The sequence below is a fragment of the Pan troglodytes genome, chromosome 13 (genome assembly GCF_028858775.2).
Source record: "Pan troglodytes isolate AG18354 chromosome 13, NHGRI_mPanTro3-v2.0_pri, whole genome shotgun sequence".
NCBI classification, from domain to species: domain Eukaryota; kingdom Metazoa; phylum Chordata; class Mammalia; order Primates; family Hominidae; genus Pan; species Pan troglodytes.
This window is the reverse complement of record NC_072411.2, coordinates 76,269,535-76,292,121: the sequence shown is the minus strand read 5'-3', so window position 1 is coordinate 76,292,121 and position 22,587 is coordinate 76,269,535. Positions and strand designations below refer to the sequence as shown.

Below are 22,587 nucleotides of genomic sequence, written 5' to 3'. Positions count from 1 at the left end.
GGATTACACGCATGAGCCACCGTGGCGGGGGCCAGTGTTAACTACTAATATCCTGTTTGTTTCACTGAGTCTTCCTTTAGCATTGTAGAATAGTAGATACCCACTAGGGTCTTTTCTGAGAACTATGTGTTTCGTTGGTAGGCAGGGAGAGGTCACTCATACAGCTTTTTGACTATGTGACCCTTACCCACGTAGCCATTGCTGATGGGACCCTTGTTAGAACTTTACCAGAACTGGGCCAATCAGATCTTCTTTCTTGTGAATACAAATTTACCCCCAGTGACAGTGAGTTGGAAATGGAGTCCTATTATCAGGCAAGTGTTGGCAGCACCAGCTGGCCACTCCTGAATACTGCCTGAGATTTGTGTAACCTGTTTTGGCAAGGCGCTTTAAAGGTGGTTAAAAGTGCAGGTAAGAAAGATGTAGTTATAGAGAAACAAGTGATTAAGAACTTGATAGTGTAGATTTAAGGAAATGGGTAGATCTGAGAGATTCTGATATTGAAGAAGTATCTAGATTTGGCCAAAAGACAGTGATAAGTTGAAGATGATTCTAGTACTCCATGACCGGGGAACATTTTCAATCAGTATTGGAGTGGCTGGTTGCTGGGCAGAGAGGGCTCTCTGGGATTCTTGAGTGTTTTTTTTTTTTTTTTTTTTTTTTTGAGATGGAGTCTTGCTCTATTGCTCGGGCTGGGGTGCAGTGGTGTGATCTTGGCTCACTACAGCCCCCGCCTCCCACGTTCAAGCGATTCTCCTGTCTCAGCCTCCCGAGTAGCTGAGATTACAGGTACCCGCCATCACACTCAGCTCATTTTTGTATTTTAAGTTGAGACGGGGTTTCATCATATTGGCCAGGCTGGTTTTGAACTCCTGGCCTCAGGTGATCTGCCTGCCTTGGCCTCCCAGAGTGCTGGAATTACAGGTGTGAGCCACCAGACCTGGCCTCTTGAGCTTTTTTTTTTTTTTTTTTTTTTTTTTTTGAGACGGTGTCTTGCTCTGTTGCCCAGGCTGGAGTGCAGTGGCGCAATCTCGGCTCACTGCAAGCTGCGCCTCCCGGGTTCATGCCATTCTCCTGCCTCAGTTTCTCCGAGTAGCTGGAACTACAGCTGCCCGCCACCACGCCCGGCTAATTTTTTGTATTTTTAGTAGAGACGGGGTTTCCCCGGGGTCTCGATCTCCTGACCTCGTGATCCGCCCGCCTCGGCCTCCCAAAGTGCTGGGATTACAGGCGTGAGCCACCGCACCCGGCAAGCTTTTTAAGTAATGGTTCCTCTCTATTTCCACAAGCAGCAGTGTGAATCCACTATAGAGCTTCATTACTAAAATATCAGTACATGATTCAGGAATCACTTTGAAGGGCTGTTCCTGAGAGTTATTTTCACAGTGGCCACAAAATTTGGGCTAGTTAGCCCTCTTTTTCATAGTTAAAGTGCACCAAGATAGCTGTTTTATACATATATAGTTTTGGTGACAAGGGTACTAGACCAAGAATATAAATAGGGCACATTAATATATAATATTAAGAAAAAGTAATACAAAACCAAATCAAGTTGCCTGTGTCCTTGAGAATTTCCAAAATTGTAGAGAAAGCTCTTTAACTCACCTCACTAGAGCACTGTTACAGGGCTAAGGAAAAGCCTTAATGCAATTTTATTATGAATACTGGCTCAGAGCTTATAGGGAGTCTCTATTTGAATGAATTCTCGTCTGGGTGCGGTGGCTCACGCCTGTAATCACAGCACTTTGGGAGGCCGAGGTGGGTGGATCACAAGGTCGGGAATTCGAGACCAGCCTGACCAACATGGTGAAACCCCGTCTCTACTAAAAATACAAAAATTAGCTGGGTGTGGTGGTGTGCACCTGTAATTCCAGCTACTTAGGAGGCTAAGGCAGGAGAATTGCTTGAACTCGGGAGGCGGAGGTTGCCGTGAGCCCAGATCACGCCACTGCACTCCAGCCTGGGCGACAGAGTGAGACTCCATCTCAAAAAATAAAAATGAATTCTCGCTGAAAGGAAACAGATTTTTCAGATAGTTTTAGTTTTACTTTTTATTTGTATTTATTTTGTTAGAGATAAGGTCTTGCTCTACACCCAGGCTAGAGTGCTGCGGCAGTGATCATAGCTCACTGCAACCTTGAGCTCTCAGGCTCAAGCCATCCTCTCACCTCAGCCTCCTGAGTAGCTGGGACTACAGGTATGTGCCACTACACCCAGCTAATTTTTGTTTTTTGGTAGAGATGGGGTCTCACCACGTTGTCCAGGCTGTTCTCCAACTCCTAGGCTCAACTGATCCCCCTATCTTGGCCTCCCAAAGTGCTGGGATTACGGCCAGATTTTCAGTTAGATTGTGGTTTGAAATATGCTGCTGCCATTTACTAGTTGTGTGACTTCATCCAAATTAATCAACCTTTCTGATATTGTTTCCTCACTTGTAAAATGGGGATGGCGACCTATTTACATCCTTTAATATTAATAGCAACTAATCCCTTTAAAAGGAGCTTCTAGTGTCACAATTTTTGGACAGGTATCATATTCATTACAACAAATACCTGAATGACATCTGAAGGCCAGGACCTAAATGAAAGAATTCCTTCTCCAGTGGCGCTCATGGTATTGATATGATGTGGGTGAGATGGGATGAAATCCTAATATTAACAACAGCAACTACTCACAAGCCTTTTCTGTATGTGCTGAGTACTGTTGTTACGAGCTCAACACGCATTGTCTCATTTTATTCTCACACGAATAACCTCATAAGGTGGTTTCAATAGCCTCATTTTATCCAGAACGAAATTGAAGTCCAGAGAAGTTAATTTGTCTAGGGTCATACAGTCAATGAGTGGCGGAATCCAGATTGGAAATTCCCAAATTTCAAAGGCCCCTGCTCTCAACTACCAAGAGGAAAAGGGGGGAAATTGGCTCAATTAAACGCATTCTGTGATCCAGTACCTGTGTGCGACGCTTTAACTATAAGGCGAGGAAGAAATCCCTAGACCAAAGTTTCCCTTAGCCCCTTTTCCTTCAAGAACTTTTAGTTAACAGCTTCTCTCCGCACAGACTGAGCGAATAAAGTTATAGGAAAAGGGAGATGGGCTAGCGGCCACGCGGTCCTCGGGGCTGGTGTGGCTGTTTGCCTGACTTCAGACACCCCGGATCTCCCGGAGGGAAGTCAGGGCCCAAGGCGCTCCGCAGTCCAGCTGGGGAAGCTTGGGGCTGTAGGCCCGCGAGTGAACGTGAGCAGGTAACCCAGGCCGCGCAGCCAGACGGAAGCGGAGACCTAGAACCGAGAAGCCCACGTGCCGAAGCGGAAGACTAGAGCTCCCGGGAATGGCCTAGCCAGCGCCTTCCCCTCTCCAGCTCCCTGCTGCCGCGCGGCTCCTCCCACCCTGGGCTCCTCCCGCCCTACTCCCGCCTCCCCGGCCGGTTAGGCCAATGGGCGGGACGCGCGGGCAAGGCGAGGGGGGCGGGGCCCATGGTCTGCGCGCAGGTGCCGCTCGGCGCCCGGCCCGCCCGTTCCGCCGCTGTCGCCGCCGTCGTGCGTGCCGCTCGGCGGAGGGGACGGGCCTGCGTTCTCTCCTCCTTCCTCCCCGCCTCCGGCTGCCGGCAGGACCTTTCTCTCGCTGCCGCTGGGACCCCGTGTCATCGCCCAGGCCGAGCACGGTGAGGCCCTCAGGGAGCCCGGGGGCGCGATCTCCGCCAGGTCTTCGGCGCCTGGGCTCATTGCCCTGAGGCTGGCGCGGGGCCCGGGCCCAGTGGCCAAGATGGGGCCAGGGCAGCGGGTGGCTTGGGGGTGTGTGGATGAATGAGGCGCTGTCGGACTAGGCCGCGAGTCGGGAGATCGGCCTACGCCTCACGCGGGAAAGCCCTGGGGAAAGCCTTCTCCCGACGCCAGGACGCCCGGTGGCCCAGTCCGGAGAGGAGGATGGGGGGTGGGGCCCACTTTGGGTGGGCTGCCGGCCACCTCTCGGTAGGCCAGAGGATCCGACAGGCGCTGTTCATGTATCTGTTCTTTGGAGGCCTGGGGGTTGGCCAGGAACAGGTGTCAGGACGCTGAGAAGGGAAATTCCTGGCCCTCGGGGTCAGGGATCAGAGGCTGGAATACTACTGCAAGGGCAGGGCCCCAGCGTGGTCCTAGGAGGTACAACTCTCAGCCAGAAGACTGGGACAGTTTTAGTTCCCAGCTTCTGAGACGTGAGCTTAGCGGTCTTTGTGATTTCACTTTGCAGTCCAAGAGTGGGACTAATTCTGCACGCATGATTTGGAGACAGAACTAGTAAGGGACAGAGAAAGTTTCGACTTGTAAATAAAAAGGTTCCGTCGATTAATTTACCATTAGAAATAGTAACCATAATGTAGATTTTGGAGGTTGCTTATGAGGACTGATGAGCCATACCTTCAGTGCCAAAGGTGGGAGGGACTTGGGGGAAGGACCCCAGTACCTGGTGGGTGTTCATCTATGTGAAAAATGGGGGTTGTGGGCGAATGGGAAAGATAAGATTCCAGATTATAGAGGAATGGTTTGGTGTGAAGGGTGACTTGGCTGCTGGTGGTTCCACAATGGAATTTTCTTTGACTGTCTTCTGTGTACTTGCTTCCAAATGCTTTCTTTCATATAACCATATATCAGGTTAAGATATAAAGTGTTTTGTGAGCAGTCTGGATGGAAGATTGGTAGCTAAACTCTAAGTTTATCTTTGATTCCTGGTGCCACAAATATTTTATTTATTTATTTATTTATTTATTTATTTATTTATTTAAGACAGAGCCTAGCTTTGTCGCTCAGGCAGAGCCCAGTGGCGTGATCTTGGCGCACCGCAACCTTCGCCTCCCGGGTTCAAGCAGTTCTCGAGCCTCAGCCTCCCGCGTAGCTGGAATTACAGGCTGCGCGCCTGATGGCCGGCTAATTTTTTGTATTTGTTTTTCTTTTTAGTAGAGACGGGGTTTCTCCGTGTTGGCCAGGCTGGTCTCGACTCCTGGTCTCAAGCAGTCTGCCCACCTCGGCCTCCCCCTCCCAAAGTGCTGGGATTACAGGCCTGAGCCACCGTGCCCGGCCCAACAAATATTGATTTTAGATCAGTCTTTCTGGGACTTCTCAGCAATGACTCTTTTGACAACGGATATGTTTACAGAACTTTTTAAACATTTTTGCTTAAAAAAAAGTGGATTTAGCTCTGTGTTAGTTTTGGATCGCTATATGCAGTATGTTTTGTTCTTAATCTTAATTCAATAATATATTTTATGTGATGAAATGTGTTTTGGGTCCATGTGGATAGTAAAAAGTTTTGTTCATATGTTTGCTTTGGTATTTCAGATGCCCCCTAAAAAGGGAGGTGATGGAATTAAACCACCCCCAATCATTGGAAGATTTGGAACCTCACTGAAAATTGGTATTGTTGGATTGCCAAATGTTGGGTAGGTGAACGTTGGGGCTTTTGTGATTTTCATTTTGTAAATATTTTGGGTCCTATTGTAGAAATGGGAACCGTGAGGTAATTAAACTTTAAGTTGAAGAAAAGAGGCCAGGAAGCTGGACTATTAATATTGCAAAATTAGGCTTTAGTTTAGATGTATTTTATTGATTTCAGTGCTGGTTGGCTATGTGTGGTACCTACATAGGCTGGCTACCAGAGGCCATGCAGTAGGATACTTTAGGAAATTGATTTGAAAGCTCCACCATAATAAGCTTGATGGAGAAGGAGGTGACAGTTTTGAATTTCGTAGTGGAAATCGTAAAAGGTTTGCTGTTATAAAGAGTCTAAATCTGAAAGTTCTGAGAGCAGAAATTTGAGTTTTGTAATATTTTCTTTTCTTTTTTTTTTTTTTTTTTTTTTGAGATGGAGTCTCACTCTGTCGCCCAGGCTGGAATGCAGTGGCATGATCTTGACTCACTGCAACCTCTGCCTCCCGGGTTCAAGTGATTCTCCTGTCTCAGCTTCCTGAGTAGCTGGGATTACAGGCGCGCACCACCACGCCCAGCTAATTTTTGTATTTTTAGTAGAGACGGGGTTTCACCATGTTGGCCAGGCTGGTCTTGAACCCCTGACCTCATATGATCCGCCTGCCTCAGCCTCTTATAGTGCTGGGATTACAGGCATGAGCCACTGAGCCCAGCTGTAATGTTTTCAAAGTTACGGTGAATTGAATATATGCAAATAAGAGAGTGATAGGAAATATATGTAGGGTTTATCATAACTCTATACACACGCAACTTAAGTGTTCAAAGTCTTCTTTTTTTTTTTTTTTTTTTGAGATGGAGTCTTGCTCTTTTGCCCAGGCTGGAGTGCAGTGACGTGATCTCAGCTCACTGCAGCCTCTGCCTCCCAGGTTCCAGCAATTATCCTGCCTCTGCCTCCCGGGTAGCTGGGATTACAGGCATGTGCCACCACGCCCGGCTAATTTTTCTATTTTTAGTAGAGACGGGGTTTTACCATGTTGGCCAGGCTGGTGTTGAACTCCTGACCTCAGGTGATCTGCCTGCCTTGGCTTCCCAAAGTGCTGGGATTACAGGTGTGAGCCACTGCACTGGGTCCAAGTGTTCCTTTTTCATTATTTAACCTTTCACTAACCTTAAAATATAAAACATCTCAAAAGTGATTAGGGTGTACTAATAGGTAACAGATTCAGTGTGGATTTGTGAAAGTGATCAAGGGTGGCCTTTTAGATTGGTGGCAAGTAGGACAATCATGTTCTTAGGTATTCCGAGGAGCTCCTGTCATAGAGATTCCTCAATGAATAGAGCATGGCGTGACCAAGTGAGGCATGTCTTAAATTCATGTAATGTAAAACATGAGCAAGTGTGGCTGTCCTGATTTCAGTCTTTCCTGGAGCTTGAAGAGGTTTTCATTTTGAAGGGGTTTCCTGCTGTGATATAGTCTGCTTGCAGAGTAAGACTAAGTAGAGAGTTGAAATGTAAGCAAAACAAATAATTAATCAAAATACTGTAGGGTGCTATCAATAAACGTGAAAGCAAGCTATGATCATTATTTATGTTGTGAGCTTTATTGCACTAGTAAGGAAGTTAAGTTTTGAGATATCGACATACTTCTCATTCTAGAATTGTTGCAGTTACTACAACTTGATTTTAAATGGGACTATATTAAAATGGGCCATATTAAGTGTTTTCTGTACATATAGGCAACCCTCTGTATCTGTGGTTTCACATCCTTGGATTCAACCAATCTCAAATCAAAAATATTTTTTAAAAAAATTGGCTGGGCATGGTGATTCATGCCTGTAATCTCAGCACTTTGGGAGGCCGAGGTGGGTGGATCACTTGAGGTCAGGAGCTTGAAACCAGCCTGGCCAACATGGCGAAACCCCGTCTCTACTTTAAAAAAACACAACAAAAATTAGCCGGGCATGGTGGCAGGAGCCTGTAATTCCAGATACTTGGGAGGCTGGGGCAGGAGAAATAGCTTGAGCCCGGGGGGTGGAGGTTGCAGTGAGCCAAGGTCCCGCCACTGCACCCCAGCCTGGGTGACAGAGCGAGACTCCGTCTCAAAAAAAAAAAAAATTTTTTTTAATTAAATAAAAAATGACAATATAACAGTAAAAAAAAAGTAAACAACTATTTACCTATCATTTACATTGCATTAGGTATTATACTACACCATTGTATATAAGGGACTCAATCTGCTGGAATCTTAGAACCAATCCCCTGCAGCTATGGAGGGACGACCATATAAGCTTTTTAGTCATAGAGCATAATGAAATTAATGTACGTGGAAGTAACCTAAAAATATTTTATTATTCAGAATAAGTGTGTGTGCTGTTTACACTTTTAAATAAAATGCTTTCCCCTCCCAGTGTCGTTGAGGTATACTTCACAAATAGTAAAATTCACTCATTTTAAAGGTACAGTTTAATGAGTTTCGGCAATTGTATTTGGTTGTAAACACTACTTTTTGTAGAATGATCTTACTTCACACAACTGTATCAGGTAGAATTCTTTGTAAGCAACACAATTCTGGCTGTTTTCAGCAGGAAAGAGAGGTTTATTGGAATAAGTGAATTAGGATCTGAACAGCCAGGCCTCAAGAGGGATAAGAGCCAAGTGGTGCTGGCAGAAATGGGTCCATGTGGAGCTCAGCCATGTGAATCCCTGGACTTCTGGGTGTTTCTCATTTCCTGTCTCTCCTGTAATTCCAATTCCTGAGTAAGGAAATCCGACCGGACTTGTGTGCTTCTGTATAGATCTACAAGATATAGATTGTGGGAGGGAGACGGTTCTCTAAAGGATGGCCTGCTGATCAAAAGTAAGGACATTCAGTACAAAACCATCTAGAGAATCTCTTGGTTTTTAGCTGGGTGAATAGGAAGGCTTACTTTTTAGTCTGCATAAGGCTGATGACCCAGAAACTTAGAGGTAATATTTATAGCTAATCAGATATTGAACATTTACTATATGCCAATCGCTATTTTGAGTACTTTATATATATTATCTAATTTAATAAGTGGTTTGACATTCCCCTCCATTGCAATTTAAATTCTGTGAAGCTAGGAAGGTACCGATTGTCTTGTTCTTGCTTATTGGTGTATTTCTAGTGCCTAGACTGGTGTTAGAAACATAGTAGATATTTAGTAATTATTTGTTAACGGGACACGATGGTGTTAGAAACATAGTAGATATTTAGTAATTATTTGTTAATGGGATACATATTTCCCCTTTGAAGGCTGGATGTAGATTTAGTGATAAGGAGACATGTTTTTGTTTTTTGAACAAGATTTTATTCTCTTGCCCAGGCTGGAGTGCAGTGGCATGATCATGGCTCACTGCAGCCTAAACCTCCCGGGCTCAAGCAGTCCCCACTCCTCAGCCTCCTGAATAGCTGGAACTGCAGGCGCACAAAACACCGTGCCTGGTTAATTTTTGTATTGTTTGTAGATGGAGTTTCACCATGCTGCCCTGAGGCTGGTTTCACAGCCTGACCAACATGGTGAAACCCCATCTCTACTAAAAATACAAAAATTAGCCAGGTGTGGTGGCACGCCCCTGTAATCCCAGCTACTCAGGAGGCTGAGGCAGGAGAATTGCTTCAACCTGGGAGGCGGAGGTTTCAGTGAGCTGAGATCGCGCCACTGCACTCTAGCCTGGGTGACAGAGCGAGACTCCATCTGAAAAAAAAACAACAAAAAAACAAAAAAGCCTGTCTCCTTGCCCCGTGTGGTGGCTCACGCCTGCTGGAATTACAGGTGTGAGCCACCGTGCTGGGCAATTAAATGACCTCTTTTAATGAAGTAGAAAGAATATGGGGATTTGGTTTCTAGTTCTGTACTGCTTTTTCTTACCTGAGTGACCCTTTATAAATGACCTCCTGTTGGAGCAGTGTATTATTGTGGTTGTGAGGCTTAGAGAATATTGGGGGCAAAAGTACGTTTTGATACAATGTTCCAAACTTCTTTATTTCTGTGAGGGATAGCTCTTCTTGTTGCTATCCACTGCATCAGATGGGATTAGATTCAATTAAGAGCATCAGAAAACCCCAGATAACCAGTTTTTTTTCTTCATGTAAAAATGTACATTTTGCAGTCATAGATTGGTATAGTGGACCTGCTTTGTGAAGTCCTCAGGAACCCATGCTCCTTTCACTTCACAGCTTGGCAATCCCTAGGATGTGGCCTCATCCTCATGGTCTAGAGCTAGGGTTCCCGAACCTCATGCTGGGGACTGGTACCGATCTGTGGCGTGTGAAGAACCAGGCTGCATGGCAGGAGGCGAGCAGCAGGCGAGTGAGCATTCCCACCTTAGCTCCACCTCCGGTCAGGTCAGCAGCAGCATTCGATTCTCAGAGGAGCGCCGGCCCTGTTGTGAACTGCGCATGCAAGAGATCTAGGTTGCACGCTCCTTATGAGAATCGAACTAATGCCTGATGATCTAAAATGGGGCAGTTTCATCCTGAAACCATCCCCCACACCCTTGGTCCGTGGAAAAATTGGCTTCCATCAGCCAATTCACGGTCCAGTCCCTGGTGCCAAAAAGGTTGGCGGCTGCTGGTCTAAGGTGTTGTGAATTCCAGGCAGCTGGTTATCCGGAGGGTCAGGGGGCCAAACTTGACTAGCAGCCTTTTTCCTGTAAACTGCCATACCATACTTCTGCCAACATCCCTTTGTCCAGAATTTAGTCACAAGAATTTAGTTGCAAGGAAGGCAAGGAAATGTAGTCTTTATTTTGACAGCCACATGTTTGGTTAAAAATTCTGTTACTCTTGGCTGGGTGCAGAGGCTCACGCCTGTAATCCCAGCACTTTGGGAGGCTGAGGCAAGCGGATCACTTGAGGTCAGGAGTTTGAGACCAGGCTGGCCAACATGGTGAAACCCCATGTCTACTAAAAATACAAAAATTAGCTGGGTGTGGTGGCGCACGCCTCTAATCCCAGCTACTCGGGAGGCCGAGGCAGGAGAATGGCTTGAACCTGGGAGGCAGAGGTTGCAGTGAGCCAAGATTGTGCCACTGCACTCCAACCTGGGCCACAGAGTGCGACTCTGTCTTAAAAAGAAAAAACAAAAAACGATTACTCTGAAAGAAGGGGAAAATGGATATTATGGGCAACTAGTATACTGCGTTCAAACACTCACAAACTGCCCCAGGAGAGTAATTGTCTTGTTTAGCTGATCCTTCTGGGAATGCATTTTGGTGTCCCTGCAAATTGCCTTCTCCCAAATTTCTGCAGACCAATCACAGCGTCTGTGAAAGCCATTTACTATTGCTGAGGGAAAAGGTTGTAGAAAATGCTAAAAAAAAGAAAAAATCACAAGAGAATTATCACCATTGTTTAGTTATCTGTTGTTGTGTAGCAAACCATTCCAAAAGTTCATGGTTTAAAATAGTAACAATTTTTGTTCTTCGGGAATGTAGTGAGTTAGATAGGTCTTCTGCCAGTCTCATTGGGATCCCTCATGTGACTGCATTCAGCTGGTGGCTAGTTGAGACTGGAAGATCCAAGATGGCCATTTTAACAGATCTGGGGCCTTAGCTGGATTGGCTGGAAGTCTGGGGCACTTCTCTTATACTTGGCCTCATTCTCTTTCTAAGTGGTCTCTAGACCAAGCTTCCTTATATCTTGGCGTCTGGCTCTCGAGAGAATGGAGGTGTGGCAGTGGCATAGCAAACTTACACAGAAATCTTTTGGTCAACACAAGTCATGACACCAGCCCAGAGACATGGGGAGAGGGGAAATAGACTCTACCTCTTGATGGGAGGAGTGACAAAAAATGTGTGGCCATCTTCAATCCACTGCAGTCCACTATTTTCCTAATACAAAATATGTGATGTCTATGTGTTCCTAGAAGTCTGCCTAGTTGATTCTTAGCTCACTTGTGTTTTAGAAGCTCCATTCTTGATTGCTCAAAGGAACTCACAGGAGGAAAATTATTCTCTAGGCTGCAAATACTGATGATCTGAGTATTTTCATTCTAAAGAGCTGATAAAGTTAAGCTAAGAGTCAGATTCCCATGTCTACCGAGAAGACAGGTATCTATGGATATCAGAGATATCTCTTGATGGCTTGTGATTTTGAGCATCTTTCCATATGTTATTGGATATCTTATGTAAAAAGTCTTTTTTTTCTTAATGATTAGTTTTTTATTCTGGATATGAGTTCTTTGTTGGATATGTATTACAATGATCTCTTGCCAGTTTGCTTGACTTTTCACTTAAGATTAAATTAAAAAAAAATTTGAGCTGGTCTCAGTGGTGCCCACATGTAGTCTCAGCTACTCAGGAGGTTGAGGTAGGAGGATCCCTTGAGCCCAGGAGTTCTGGGCTGTGTTGTGCTATGCTGATTGGGTGTCTGCAACGCCACCCACAGTGGCGATCCAGTGTCAGCACTAAGTTCAGCATCAATATGGTGACCTATCAGGAGTGGAGGATCACTAGGTTGTCTAAGGAGGGTGAACTGGTCCAGGTCAAAAACAGAGCAGATCAAAACTCCTGTCCTGATGGGTAGTGAGATCTCTGAATAGCCACTACACTCTAGCCTGGACAATATAGTAAGACCCATATGGAAAAAAAATTTCTTTTGAAATAATTTCATGCTTAAAAAGACTCACAGTTGCAAAAATAGTTTTAAAAATTCCTATTTAACCTCTGCTTGGATCCCCTAAGTGTTAAAATCTTTATAACTATAATACAATGATCAAAATCAGGAAATAAACATTGATTTACTAATTGTCCCTCTAATGTCCTTTTTTTGGTCCAAGATTCAATTCATAATTGTATGTTGCATTTAATTGTTTTTTGTTTTTTTTTGAGATAGAGTCTCGCTCTGTCACCCAGGCTGGAGTACCTTGGCCTGATCATAGCCCACTGTAGCCTCAAATTCCTGGGCTCAAGTGATGCTTCCACCTCAGCCACCTGAATAGCTGGGACTGCAGGCATATTTTATTATGTCAGGCTAATTTTTAACTTTTTTTTTTTTTTGTAGAGATGGGTTCTCACTATGTTGCCCAGGCTGGTCTCAAACTCCTGGCCTCAAGTGATCCTCCCACCTCGTCCTTCCAAGTGCTGGGATTATATGCATGAGCCACTGTGCCCAGCTGCATTTAAGTGTTTTGTTTCCTTAGTTTCCTTTAACCTGGAACACATTCTCAGTCTCTTTTTGTGTTTGATATCCTTGACACTTTTGAAGAGTACTGGCCAGTTATTATGTACAGCTCTCATTTGGGGTTTGTCTGATGTTTCCTCATAATTAATTTCAAGTTATGTACTTTTGAGCATATAAGTGACATATGCTTTTCAATACAGTGTATTAGAAAGCACATGATGTTGATTTGTCCATTTTTGGTGATATTAACTTTGATTGCTCGTTGGTATCTGACAGATTTCTTCACTGAAAGGGTTATTATTTTTCCCATTGCAATTAATAAGCATCTTGTAGGGGGTCCTTTGAAATTTTGTACATATATTGTTTCTCATACTTTTGCCCCCTAATTTTGGCATGTGTTATTGATTCTTACTGAAACAGTTATTATTGTGGTGTTTGCCAAATGGTGATTAAAAAATATCCCTTATTTCTTCTACATTTAGAAGAAACAATTTATAGAAGGAACAATGGAAATTCTATTGTGTAAAATCCTATTGTACAAAAGAGTTTCCCATTTATTCATGTATTTGATTATAATTTATTTATATCAGTATAGATTCTTAATTTATTCTTTTGGTTATAATCCGTTACTGTTGTTATTTTGTCACTCTAATTGCCCATATTTGGTGATTAGGAGCCTTTATGTTCACTTATATTCCTTTTGACATGTCCTCTTTATTTTTTGAGTGCTTTCTACTTTCTGACACCACAGTATCTTTCAGTTATATACAACATATTTTATATTTCAGTACAATATGTTATTTGTACTCTGTCTGCTTCAGCCTTAGGATACATAAATTTTTATTTAGATATATGATTTTATTTCTCTTAGGTATATATTTAGAAGTAGAATTTCTGGGTCACATGTGACTGTATATTTAACTATTGAGGACTGCCAAACTGTTTTCCAAAGTGGCTGCACCATTTTATGTGCGCACAGGCGGTGTATGTGGGTTCCAATATTTCACATCCTTGTCAACATTTGTTGTTATCTTTTTGATTATAGCCAAGTTGTGAAGTTTTTGATTGGTGTTTTTTCTCTTGTTTTTTTTTGGACATAGAGTCTCACTCTGTTGCCCAGGCTGGAGTTCTGTGGCACAGTCTTGGCTCACTGCAGCCTCCACCTCCTGGGTTCAAGTGATTCTCCTGCCTCAGCCTCCTAAGTAACAGGGATTATAGGCATGCGCCACCACCAGGTAATTTTTGTATTTTTAATAGAGCCAGGATTTCACCATGTTGACCCAGGCTGGTCTCAAACTCCTGACCTCAGGTGATCCGCCTGCCTCCACCTCCCAAAGTGCTGGGATTATAGGTATGAGCCACCGTGGCTGGCCAATTGGTGTTTTCTTGATGGCTAAGAATATTGACATCTTTTCATGTGCTTATCACTTCTTCATTTTGAAAGATATTTTCACTGGGTAGAATTCTAGGTTAACAGTTATTCTTCTAGTGCTTTGAAGATAATCTTCTACTTTATTCCCTTTCTGGGATGCCTATTGACAGACAAGTGCTGCATAATGATGTTGGTCAATGACTGACTGCATATATGACGGAGGTCCCATGAGATGATAATGGAGGTGAAAATTTTCTATCACCTGGTGATATTGTAGCTGTGGTAATTTCATAGTGCAAGGCATTACTCACGTTTGTGGTGATGCTAGTGTAAACAAGCCTGTGCTGCCAGTCATATAAAAGTATAGCATATACAATTATGTACAGTACGTAATACTTGATAATAAATGACAGTTACTGGCTTATGTATTTACTATAGTTAATTTTTGTTTGTTTGTTTTTTGAGACAGAGTCTTGCTGCATTGCCCAGGCTGGAGTGTAGTTGCCTGATCATAGCTTACTGCAGCCTAGAGCTCCTGGGCTCAAGCAATCCTCCTGCCTCAGCCACCTGAGTATAGCTGTGACTACAGGCACACGCCACCCCACCTGGGTAATTAAAAAGATATATTTTTGTAGAGATGGGGACTTCCTGTGTTGCCTAGGCTGGTCTTGAACTCCTGGCTTCAAGCGATCTCTTTGCCTCAGCCTCTTTGTGCTGGGATTACAGGCATTAGCCTCCATGCCCAGCCTATACTGTAATTTTTATGGTTACTTTAGAGTGTACTCTTTCTACTTATAAAAAAAAAAAAAAGTAACTGTAAAACAGCCGTTGGCAGTTCCTTCAGGAGGCATTCCAGAAGTTAGCATTGTTATCATAGGAGATGACAGCTCCATGTGTGTTATTGCCCCTGAAAACCTTCCTGTGGGACAAAATGTGTAGGTGGAAGACAGTGATATTCATGATCTGACTCCGTGTAGGCCTGGGTTAATGTACGTGTTTATGTCTCGGTGTTTAACAAAAAAGTTTTTAAAAAAAGCACACATTTTAAAGATATAAAAAAGCATATGGAATAAGGATATAAAGAAAAAATATTTTTGTACAGCTATACAGTGTATTTGTATTTTAAGCTAAGTGTTATTACAAAAGAGTCAGTAAGTTAAAATTAAAGTTGATAAAGTAAAAAGTATTGGCAAGCTAAGGCTAATTTATTGAAGAAAGAAAAATACTAAAAAATAATTTTAGTGTATCCTGAATGTACAGTGTTCATAAAGTCTACAGTAGTGTGCAGTAATGTCCTAGGCCCTCACATTCACTCACCATCACTCGTTGACTCACCCAGAGCACCTTCCAGGCCTGCAAGCTCCACTCATGGTAAGCGTCCTATTTCACTTTTATGTGTATTTTTACTGTTCCTTTTCTATGTTTAGATATATAGTACCTGCCATTGTGTTACATTTGTCTACAGTGTTCAGTACAGTAACATGCTGTACAGGTTTAGCCTAGAAGCAATAGGCTATCCCATATAGCCTAGGTGTGTAGTAGGCTGTACCATCTAGGTTTGTGTAAATATACTCTATAATGTTCGCACGATGATGAAATTGCCTAGGGACCCATTTCTCAGAATGTATCTCCATCATTAAGCGATGTATGACTGTAAATGCATGTTCTTCCCTAGATAGTATCCTGCTGAAGCTCTGGTTATTTCTTTCTCCAGTCTTTTTCTCTCTTTGTGCTTCATTTGGATACTTTTATTGCTGTCTTCAAGGTCTTTTGCTTGCAGTGTCCAATCTTCTGTTAATCATGTCCAGTGTGTTTTTCATTTCAATTTCATTTTATTTCAAATATTGTATCTTTTTAACAATAATTTTATTTGGATATTATGTGTTTCATTTTCTTCCTCACTGTCTTTATATTAGCTTTTATATCCTTAAGAAAAATTTTAAAAGATTTGTAACATTTATTTTAAGGTCCTTTTATGCTACTTCATCTCTCATTACTATATTTGTATTTACTGACTTTTATCCTGATTTTGGTATATATATTTCTGCTTTTTTGCATGTCTTATAATTTTTATTGGATTCTATACACTGTGGATTTTATGTTAAATGCTAAATATTGTTGTTTTCCTTTAAAGAGTGTTGGACCTCGGTATGGCATTTAGTTATTTATGTATCAGATTAATTGTTTTGAGTCTTCTTATGATGGATTAATATGATTTTGTGCTCTGGTGCTACTTAAGCCCTAGTACTAAGACTTGACCCTTTTGAGGACTCTATCCAAATTCCCTTGTATTACAGGATCTCTCCACTGTGGCTCATAGGAATGTGAACTGTTCCAATCTCCATGTGAGCCCTGAGAATTGTTCATCCTACTCTGTTTGGGTGGTTCTTTCCCTGGACTTGTAGTGATTGAATTTACTCATGCGCAAATCATTACTTAGCTGCGTTCTTGAGGGGACCCTCTGCAGCTCTTCAGAGCGTTTTCTCTGTGCAGCTCCCACCTTTCTAGTATACTCTCCCATAAATTCTAGCTGCCTTGGCCTCCTAACTCTCATCTTAGTCTCTTCAACTTGGTGTGACTACTGGGTTCTGTTGGTTTCCCCTCTTGGAATGGTGACTTTGAAAGCATCAGTAGGCAGTAAGCTGGAGCAATTGTAGAGCTTAGTTTATTTGTTGTTCTTCTCTCAGGGAACACAGTCCTGTGATGCATATTGTCCTTTGTGTGAAAACTATTATTTCATAGATTTTGTCTGGTTTTCTAGCTCTTTGTAGCAGGAGGGCAGTTCTTGTAGCAGAGGGGAAGCAAAACTCCCCAATACCATTTTAAATGAATTTAAATCTCACTGTCTGCTTGTCAATATTCCAGAATGCCTGTTCTTTCATAGAAATCTATGATTTGGGACTTATTTACTTTCTCTTTTTAATATGTTCTGAATGATCTTTTTGAATAACAGATCTGTTTTCCTAATCACTCTTTCCTAGTATTCAGCAGTAACTGTGTGCCTTAGAGGTACTTCATAGATTAATGGGTTTTACGTTTTATTTATTTATTTATTTTTTTCCCAAGACAAAGTCTCGCTCTGTTGCCCGGGCTGGAGTGCAGTGGTGCGATCTCCACTCACTGCAACCTCTGCCTCCTGGGTTCAAGCAATTCTCCTACCTCAGCCTCCCACGTAGCTGCGATTACAGGCATGTGCCACCATGCCTGGCTAATTTTTGTATTTTTAGTAGAGATGGGCTTTCATCATACTGACCAGGTTGGTCTCAAACTCCTGACCTCAAGTGATCTGCCCGCCTCTGCCTTCCAAAGTGCTGGGATTACAGGCTTGGGCTACCATGCCCCGCCTAGTTTTAAAATTTTAAATGAGTTTCTTTTTCAGAATTCTAATCTAGTCTGTATTGCTGTATCACCACATAATTTCAAATAATTTTTTTTTTTTCTCCTTAAGGTACAGTTGAGGGCTGGGCATGGTGACTCATACCCATAATCCCAGCACTTTAAGAGGCTGAAGCTGGCAGATTGCTTGAGTTTAGGAGATCAAGACCAGCCTGTGCAACAGGGTGAAACCCTGTCTCTACAAAAAATACAGATATTAGCCAGGGGTGGTGGTACGCACGTGTAGTCCCAGCTGCTTGAGAGGCTGAAGCGGGAGGATCTCTTGATCCTGGGAGGTCAAGGCTGCAGTGAGCCATGTTCGTGCCACTGCTCTCCAGCCTGGGCAATAAAGTGAGACCCTATCTCCAAAAAATAAGAAAGTTAAAAAAGAAATTACAGTTGACCCTTGAACAGCTCGGGGATTAGGAGCACTGACCCCTGGCCCAGTCAAAGATTTGTGTGTAATTTTTGATTCCCCCAAAACTTAACTACTATTAACCAACTATTGACTGGAAGCCTTACCAATAACATAAACAGTTGATTAAGCTATATTTTGTATGTTGTATTATTCTATACTGTATTCTTACAATAAACTAAGCTAGAGAAAATAATGTTATTAAGAAAATCGTAAGGAAGAGAAAACGTAGCTACTATTCACTAAGTGAAAGTGGATCATCATAAAGGTCTTTGTTGTCTTCATGTTGAGTGGGTTGAGGAGGAGAAGGAGGTGGAGGGTTTGGTCTTGCTGTCTCAGGTGGCAGAGGCAGAAGATAGAGAGGAAGTGGAAGGAGAGGAAGGAGGGGCAGGCACATTCAGTGTAAATTTTATTGAAAATAATAGGTGTATAAGTGGACACATGCACTTTGAACATGCATTTCAAACCAGTGTTGTTCAAGGGTTAACTGTATTTGCTTTACTAAACCACAGACTTTATTTGGATTTCACCAGTTTTCCCACTAATGTCCTTTGTCTTTTCCAGTGTTGAATACCATGTTGTGTTTTAGTCTTCATGTCTTCTATCTCCTCCAATCTTTGACAGTTTCTGAATGTTTTATTTTTCATCACCTTCAAAGATTTATTTTTGAAGAGTACTGGTTAGGTATTTTGTATATATTTATCCACTTGAGTTTGATACTTTTTAAAGAAATTATGGTAATAAACACATAATATATGGCCACGCACAGTGGCTCACGCCTATAATCCTAGCACTTTGGGAGGCCGAGGCAGGAGGATCACTTGAGTTCAGGAGTTCAAGGCTAACCTGGCCAACATGGCAAAACCCCATCTCTACTAAAAGTACAAAAAATTAGCTGGCCGTGGTGTCATGCACCTGTAGTCCCAGCTACTCTGGAGGCTGAGGCATGAGAATCGCTTGAACCCAGGAGGCGGAGGTTGCAGTAAGCCGAGATCGTGACACTGCACTCTAGCCGGGTGACAGAGTGAGATTCTGTCTTAAAATAAAAAATGTAATATATTATACAATTTACCATCTTAATCGTTTTTTAATGTGCAGTTCAATTGTGTTAACTGTATTCATTGTTGTATAACAGATCTCTAGAACTTTTTCATCTTGCGTAACTGAAACTCTATACCCATTGAACAACTTCCCATTTCTCTTTCCCCCCAGCCCCTGGAAACCACCATTCTACTGTTTCCATGATTTTGACTACTCTAGATATCTCATATAAGTATATTCATATTTGAGTATATGAATATAAGTGGAATCATAAAGTGTTTATACTTTTGCGACTAGCTTATTTTACTCAGCATAGTGTCCTTAAAGTTTATTCATGTTGTAGCATGTGACAGGATTTCCTTCTTTTTAAGGGCTGAGTAATGTTCTATCATATGTAGATAACATTTTCTTTATCCATTCATCTGTTGATGGACATTTGGTTCTACCTCTTGGCTATTATGAATAATGCATCAATGAACATGGGTTTGTAAATATCTCTTTGAGATCCTGCTTTCAACTCTTTTGGATATATACCCAGAAGTGAGATTGCTGGATCGTATGGTAATTCTATTTTTACTTTTTTGAGGAACCTCAAACTGTTTTCCGTAGCATCTATACCACTTTACATTCCTACCAGCAGTGCACGGAGTTCTAATTTCTCTGTACTCTTGCCAACACTTATTATCTTGTTTTTTTGATAGTGGCCATCCTAATAATTGTAAGGTTATATCTCATTGTGGTTTTGATTTGCATTTCTCTAGTGATTAGTGGTTGAGCATCTTTTCATATTTTTTTAGCCATTTGTGTCTCTTTGGAGAAATAATCTGTTGAGAACAGACATTTCTCTAGGTGTGATCATTGCTGCTGAAGTGTTGCTGTTTTTAGGCCTTCTTCTCTGATGGAATTAGAAAATATGTAATTATACTCACCCATGTATACATGGATTGGCATTTATTTCTGTCATCTTACGTATTTGTGTATCTATCAGATAGATGCTTTTAACAGTTTAGTTATATCTAAATTGAAAACATTTTGAAAGAACTTTCTACTTCTTTTCCCATGTTTTGGATGGATATTATATATAAATAGTTAATTCAGAATGCTGTGGGAATTTGCACTGGTATCCCTACTTCCCATTACATGCTGCAATTTTGTGTAAAGTTTTACATAAAACATCTATTCAGTCAGATTGACTTAACAGAGTAAAATAGTAATTTCCAAAATAAAGTATGTAGGTCCTAAGTCTAGGGGGCATACATTTAGTCTAGTCACTGTGTTTTTTTTCTTTTAATGCTATCATTGCTGAAATAAGTTATGTAAACCCATTCTTGCATGAGAGAAATTCCTACAACTTTGAATCTTTCTCCTGCTTTTAAGCTTTAATATTAACCTCAAGGGATCTAGGGGTGCGTGTGTGTGTGTTTAAAAAGTTCTCATTTTACAAAAAGCATATGGGCTTTAACACTTCAGGCATAGGCCAAAACTTTCAAATTCTTTGCTTTCGCGAGGCTTTTCTTAATAGATTTGAATAGATCAAAATGTCTTTAGTTGCCACTGAAGCCTATAGTAATGATCTTTAGAAATTTTTCTTTTTCCTTCTTCCTTATTTCTTTTTACTTTTTTATACCTGCAAAGCTGTTAGAAGCTACAGATGACTTGGGTTTCACGACATTTAATATTCATCTAAAATGAGACAGTCTGTGAAAATGGATATTTGTCTTCTAAGTTTAGTTTGAATGTATGTAAGAATTTTTTCTGCCTAAGGAATTTTCTTTTGCTATGTTTTACCATATAATATGTTTTAAGGGATACATTTTAAAAAATCACAAAACATACTTATTTTTGTCCAAGTAGATGATATAAAATACTGTACACAGTAATCGCCATAAATTTGAAAAAAACTCCATAAACAACCTGTGGCCTTTTTAGAATTGCAGCTGACTGTGGTAATAGTAATGAGCAGTTTTTAAACTACAGTATACGAAAATGCAATAGCATTTTATTTTGTCTTCATAACGTTAGGCCCAAGTGTCCTATAAATGTTTAAATTAATAGATTTAAATTTTGTCTTAAGTACTTTTATTACAACATTATTCTGCAATATTTCCATTGTAGGTATACAATATTTTCATTACATTTTAGATAAATAAGGATTCCTGGACTGTTCTGGCAACTTAACTATCACTCTTTATTTTAAATTTTTTCATGGAGAGGGGAAGAAGGTATGGAGAGTGGGCCAGTCTGTGTTACCAATTACTTGAGTAGGCTTTTATAGTTTTCTCTTGAGGAAAATATCCCCAGCGGGAAAACTGGTGGTGTGCCTGAGGTTCTCCAAGTTTCCTCCAAATGTTTTGCTGGTTTCTTTCTCCTTCAGCATCAGCTTTCTATGTGTATAAAGTCTGGATCCTTGCATCCTTCTTTTGCCCAGAATGGGCACAGGTCCCCAGGGTAAAAGTGGCTGTAGAGGTCAAATCACTTCTTCCAAATTTTTTGTTTTCATTTTCAGAATCCCAGACCCTTCAAACAGATGCCTTCTGTATCCTGCATTTTAGATGGCTTTTCTAGTTCTGGTTGGGATTGTTGGACTGCTGTTAGCTTCTACATCTCATCCAGAAGGAGATGTTTCTCACTTACTTCCAGCCCCCAGATGACCTGTTGAAGAAATCTGGTTTTTAGTCTTATAAAATTTTCCAGAGTCTGGATTTTATTGACTTTATCCCCGTGGTATCATTTAATATGTTCTTCTGTCCTCTATATTTCCTGTAAACTAGCAGTAACATGTAAAGTGTTGGTCAGATTAAGATGACAGATGATGTATATACTTCTTTCGGGAGGTACTATTTTTTTCTCCTGTTTTTGCAGCACTAACTGTCATTGGTAATTATTACCAAGATCCATTAATTTGTTAGGGGATGCAGAATGGTGCTATTCTAAGTTTTTATTCTTTCCTCATTTATTGGCTGGAATATGTCTATAAAGTAATTTTCTTTTCATAACTATTGGTTATTCTGAAAGTACAGTTTCTGTAGGAAAGACACGGTAACCACTTTAACAGTCTTCAAAGAGTTAATCACCTAGCATTCTTAAAAGATGGCCACTGTGAGTTTAAAATTTTGTTTTGGATTTTACTCTGTATGATATTTGGCACCGTATTATCATATTTTATTTTTTATTTTTAAAATTTTATTTCTTTTTTCATTTTTTAAGACATGAATGATAAAGTATTATCACATTTTAAAAAAATGTTAACGTGAGTGGGCTTTCTCTGAGCACGTATTACTTGATAGCAGTCAAATGATTAGAAAAGTAGTGACTAGTTTATTCCATATTAATAGATATTATATTTTCTTGATTTAAGTCATACCTTGAATAAAATTCACATTTTGACTTTCATAATTCACCATTCTAGACTTACCAGTAATCCTTACATACTAATGATTAGAAGGCAGTTCTGAGTGCCAACCTCCCATTTCCTATCAGATACCAGACATTTAGCATCTCTTTCCCAATTCAGAGTTTTTGGAAAGTCATTGACTTAACTAGAGACATGACTTCTACATTTCATGCTAGAGAAGGTTTTGTTAGGTATGGATGAAGTGATGCTGGTACGATCAGGTATATTATGGAAAAAAAATAGATTTTGTAGTATGACATGAAACTCTAACTTATAACAAAGATTCTTTGAGAACATGCTTTTCAAGTTTCAAATAGACTGTGATGGGGAAATAAGCTAATTATAAGTCATGAGCTGCTGCTTTACTGTTGTAAATTTCATTCACTTCTGTTAGTAAAAAATGTATTGTTCCTTTTTCCCTCTCTTTGTAGATTGGTTTTATATT

The 22,587-nt window shown here is 41.2% G+C and overlaps 1 protein-coding gene across 2 annotated transcripts in view; it reads left to right on the top strand.

Moving 5' to 3' along the window:
- Positions 1 to 3,122: 3,122 nt before the first annotated feature.
- The window catches only part of OLA1 (Obg like ATPase 1), a 173,599-nt gene continuing 154,134 nt past the window's right edge, over positions 3,123 to 22,587 (top strand). The window contains exons 1-2 of one of the 2 annotated variants that reach the window (XM_515918.8): positions 3,430 to 3,663; positions 5,315 to 5,415. In XM_515918.8, the coding sequence (XP_515918.4) occupies positions 3,436 to 3,663; positions 5,315 to 5,415 (329 nt within the window). In that variant the 5' untranslated portion in view covers positions 3,430 to 3,435. Of the gene's footprint in view, positions 3,664 to 5,314; positions 5,416 to 22,587 lie in introns of both variants that reach the window. The other variant, XM_003949919.6, reaches the window with a different exon arrangement.